The sequence below is a fragment of the Gavialis gangeticus genome, unplaced genomic scaffold, assembly GCF_001723915.1.
Source record: "Gavialis gangeticus isolate Ggan-Ray unplaced genomic scaffold, GavGan_comp1, whole genome shotgun sequence".
Taxonomy (NCBI): domain Eukaryota; kingdom Metazoa; phylum Chordata; order Crocodylia; family Gavialidae; genus Gavialis; species Gavialis gangeticus.
Window position 1 is genome coordinate 8,968,961 of NW_017729034.1, and position 4,854 is coordinate 8,973,814.

Consider the following 4,854-nt stretch of genomic DNA (forward strand, 5'->3'; position numbering starts at 1 on the left):
GTGCACCCTTAGTCTACCTTTATAATGTCTCCTTTCAGGCCTTTGTATTTTCATAGATTCATAGATTGTCGAGTCAGAAGGGACCCAATGGATCATCGTGTCCAACCCCTGCCCCTGGCAGGAAAGAGGACCGAGGTCAGATGACCCCAGCCAGGTGACCATCAAGCCTTCTCTTGAAGACCTCCAAGTTAGGTTATAGGGCCATCTCTCTTGGAAGCCCGTTCCAGACTCTACTGTAAAAAAAATTCTTCCTAATGTCTAACCTAAATCTACTCTCTACTAGTTTGCACCCATTGTTCGTAGTTACTCCCTGGGGCGCTCTGGTAAATAGCACATCCCCAATCCCCTGCTGTCCTCCGCTGATAAACTTATAGGTGGCAACAAGGTCACCCCTCAGCCGTCTTTTGTAACGGCTGAAGAGAACAAGATCTCTTAACCTCCCCTCATAGGGTCTTTCACGGAGACCACTAATCATGCGAGTGGCCCTTCTCTGAACCCTCTCCAGATTCTCTGTATCCCTCTGGAAGTGCGGCGCCCAGAACTGGACACAGTACTCCAACTGCGGCCTGACCAGTGCCGCGTAGAGGGGGAGCATCACCTCCTTCGATCTGTTGGTCATGCATCTGCTAATACACGACAAGGTGCAATTGGCCGTGTTGATGGCCTTGTTACACTGCCGGCTCATGTTCATCTTGGAGTCAACTATGACTCCAAGATCTCTCTCAGCCCCTGAGCTGCTGAGGAGGTCATCCCGCAACCTGTAGATGTGCTGGGGATTCCTCCTTCCTAGGTTGAGTACCTTGCATTTATCTTTGTTGAATTGTTCAACAAATTCAAAACAAAATATCTTTTGTTTACCTGTATCTCATTACTGCTTTAGTTAAACATGTGGGTGGCTGCCTTTACTTTGCTGACCAAGCTAGTTGTCACATCTGCCAAGGGCAACAGGCTTTGGGGCATTCTGCTTAGCCACACTTCTGCATCTTGGCCTCGGCACCTTGAAAATGGCCAAGGCTAGCAACACCCAGTGCACAAGTCAAACATGAGCATAATGGTCATCTTTTTTATTAGGCCCTGTTCCCAGTTGCACCTAAATTTACCGAAGTAGTTTCCCTTTGGCTTGAAAGTTCCTTAGCATGAGGGTAAAGCTTTTGAGGCAGTTTATTGGGGGTGGGGAATCAGTTGGGCTTTAGGTAATAATGAGAGGAAGGGAATATACACTGTAATGTAAAATAATTTTTAAAAAACTCTGCAGTTTGCAAAAGATAGGGGTAGAAAAAAAGCAGAAATCTGGCTGGGAAATGCCCTCAGTAAAAAGAGGTGCCTCATAAAATCATGAAAAGTAGGAAAGTGGGACTGGAAGGGACCTCATGAGGTCATCTAGTCCAGCCCTGTACTCACGTTAGGTTCATCCTTGACTTAACTGTCCCAGCCAATTGTCTGTCCAAACTGCTCTTGAAAATGTCCAGGGTTGGAGATTGCACAGCATCTCTAAGTAGCCCACTCCAGTTCTTGACCTCCCTCCATAGTCAGAAAGTTCTTCCTAATCTCCAACCTAAATATCCTCTGTGGAAGTTTGAGGGCCACTGCGCCTAGCTCTGTCCCCTGCAGCCACAGGGAAGTGGCTATCTGTATCCTCTTTCATAGTCTGGCAAAAACAATGTGAGACTTCGAAAAGTGTGTTCTGGATGCATGATTTCTTTTTCGTACGACTTCCTCGCTAAAGTCCTATGCATACAAAACTGGATGGTAATCTTTGATGTGCCTATTGCTGGGTACCCAAGGTAAGATGCCTTCAAATGGGGCTCGTTTTCGGAAAGTGCCAGCACCTGCCTTCTACAAAATCTGGCTTCCTTCAGTTATCTGTGTTGGAAACACAAGAATCAAGTTGCTTCAAAAATCACAGTTAGCTTTGCTTAGATTTATAAGCGTTTAAAGGCAGGCAGCCGAAGAGGAGGACCTTTAGCTGAATTTAGTGAATACTTAGACACAGTGAAGGCGCAGCTTGTGCCTGACTGTACAATAGCAATTGAGCAGGGGTCGGGGCTGTGGCTTTAACCTGCAGGAGTTGGGGTGGTTCAGTGAGGCAGCTGGTGTCATGGGGCTTATATTGGCACAGGGAGATAAATTGAGTGGTCCACGGCTGTACAGTGCTGAGAAGAGAATTCAGGTCTTGTTTCTCCTTGTGGCTTGCCTGTCCTGTAGCACTGTCCTTCCCCAGCTTAATTGAAAGAACTTACAGCCTACCTGTAATAAATATGTGAAAGCTTCTGCTGCTCTCCATGCAGAGGAGAGTTTACTGCTTGCTGATGAATGTAACGCTTAGACATAACTACCTCAGTTGGTGCAGAGAGCTGATATGCTGACAGTTGAGCTCAAATCCTGCTGAGTTAAAAGAGGAATGAGCAGGGAGTCTTGGCTAACTCCCTGAGTAGCAAGTTGGTGACATTAAGAAGCCCGGCCGTCTCCTGTAGGAGGTGCTTAGGACTGAAGGGCAGTGACATATGCATGATAGGGGCTAATTTGTAGTGCACCTCCTTGTACAGAGCATGATATATGCCAGAGTCTTGGCTTGCTCCAGTGCTTCTGGTGCTGCCTGTCTTCTGACTTGGTTGGAAAGCTGGTAGTCAGGAAAGGAGGCCTTGTGGATGCACGCATCAGGCTAGGCATGCATGTTGTCTTTGCTTGTTTTGCCCCGTGCGCTGAAGACTGATCCTTTTAATATGGAGGGAGGAGGTGACTTCGCAGCCCTTGTGCAATATGTAACCAGATATTGGAGTTATTCTTACCCAGCTGGACGATCTCCGGTTTGGCTGGACAGACTGAGCCTTGTTTGGGCTTGGACAGGAAAAAGTCTGAAGAGCTGTGAGGCACTGCTGGAGTTGATCAGTGCAACTGGGAGGAAAAGCAAAGCTGCTTCTGCCGGGGCTGGCTGACATGGCTGCACTCACAGTAGACCTTGATGTCTGGACCAAGTGAGCCTTAGGTGTTGTGGTGACTGTTGCGTTAAGAGAAACTGGGTGCTGTTCTGTGCTGCCTGAAAGATGTAGCTGTTTTACATCCTGCTGTCATGTGGGTGTTATTGGCCATACTAAAGGCACTGCAGCAGCCTGTTCCCCTCCTCCCAGCTCCTGCCTCCAAAAATAAAACTTTACTTTACAGAAAGCAGTTGTGCAGTGAGTGCTGGACTCTGTGGTGGTTTTTGAGTTGTAGGATAGGTCCATCAGTGAGTGTTTAAACATTTTAGGAGCATAACTTCTCAGTTAGGATTTCCAAAGCCTCTGAATGCTGAAAGCTATAAGGGATGAGGGGCACGGGATGGATCATTCTGGATAGGATGATCCTGCATAAATGCTCTCTTCCTTAGCATCTTCTCTCTGCCACTGTAAGAAATGGGAGATTAGGTTAGATAGGCCTGTGATCCAACCCAATATGGCATTTCGTAAGTTTTTAGCTACTGTCATCGCCTTGTGTACTATGAAATACTATCAACTTCCAGTTAACAGGGCTATTTTGTTGTACTCCATAAATCGGTAATCTTTTCATTTTTTTCCTTTAAATAAACTCTCACTGAATTTTCTTTCCAGCATTCAGCGAGCCGCTTTGGTGGTTTTGGAAAACTACTACAGAGATTTCACGGTCTATAACCCAACTTTGTTAACTGCCTCCAAGTCCCGTGCAGCCAAGCACATGGCTGGCCTGAAAGTCTACAATGTTGATGGTAGGTGAGGTGATGTCATTTGCTGACGCCTGGGGTGGGGAAGAGAAGGATTTGTTCTTATGTTTCATTATTTGCCTCATTCTTACCGTCTCTCTCAGTGGAGATCTTCCACATCATGCTAATCTGCTGGCATTGAATTCCTTTACAGGTGGTACAATATGGTGTGTCCTGACTAGGGAAAGCAGCCCAGTTCAGGTTGAGTTAAGTTAGCGTGGGTTATTTGAGCCTAACCGAACAGCTCTTCCTAGTCAGTGTGATGCCCACCTAGGTAGCTATGCCACCTTCTAAAAGCAGGGCCCCTTCTGAGGGGTTTGAAGTGTCCACTTAGGTCTTCACACTCCTTTCACTTTATCCCCTTAAAAACAGAGTTGGTTAAACTGGCCGCAGTTTTGCACCAGGATGAGTAGCAAAGCAGTGATTCTCATCTGGGGTGCCATGGCACTCTGGGATGCCCTTTAAGGGGGCCATTGTGCCCACCCCAGCAGTGCTTACAATGGCTCTTTTGAGGACTGCTGCCCTCCCCTGCCCAGAAGTACCTGTGCCAGCATGGCCCCTTCTCTGAGCAGTGTGCTCTGCTGGAAATGGGTGGGCAGACACAGGGCTGGAACTGCACTTGGCAGACCCATTTCTCTCCCTTCTCCTCTCCGCCAGCTCCCAGGGCTGGTGGGCAATGTTACAGGGCAGGTAGCTCCAGTTGTTAGCCTCTGAGACCCCAGAAAAGAAGCCAAAGACCTTGGCCTGTGGAAGGTGGTAGGCCCATCTAGGGCTTTATGTTGACTAGCAAGAGCCTAATTCTTTGCCAGTTTTAAACTAAATCTATACATGCCTAGCTTAAGTAACCAGGGGGTTGTAGCAGTGTGTCCATGGCCTTTCATAAAACCAGGGGTTCCAGTAACCTGGGCACTTCAGCTGTGTTGGAGTCTTCTCAGCTCCTCAGGATAGAGCATCTCACAGAGGTGAGGCAAACTTACCACCTGGCAGCCCTGGGAAAACAGCCAACATTAATTTTGACTTGAGTCTGGAAAATCTGGACTGCCCAGTATGTGAATGGGCTCATACTGAAAGATTCTATAAAGGGTGTGTGTTGGGAGGGATTTGATGACATAGAGGGTGCCCTTTTTTTTTTTTTTTTT

General features: G+C 47.4%; 1 protein-coding gene across 1 annotated transcript in view; it reads left to right on the forward strand.

The window, feature by feature from the left end:
* The window catches only part of VANGL1 (VANGL planar cell polarity protein 1), a 107,515-nt gene that overhangs the window by 87,116 nt on the left and 15,545 nt on the right, over positions 1–4,854 (forward strand). The window contains exon 5 of the mRNA XM_019527261.1: positions 3,588–3,721. Within this exon, the coding sequence (XP_019382806.1) occupies positions 3,588–3,721 (134 nt within the window). The remainder of the gene's footprint in view (positions 1–3,587; positions 3,722–4,854) is intronic.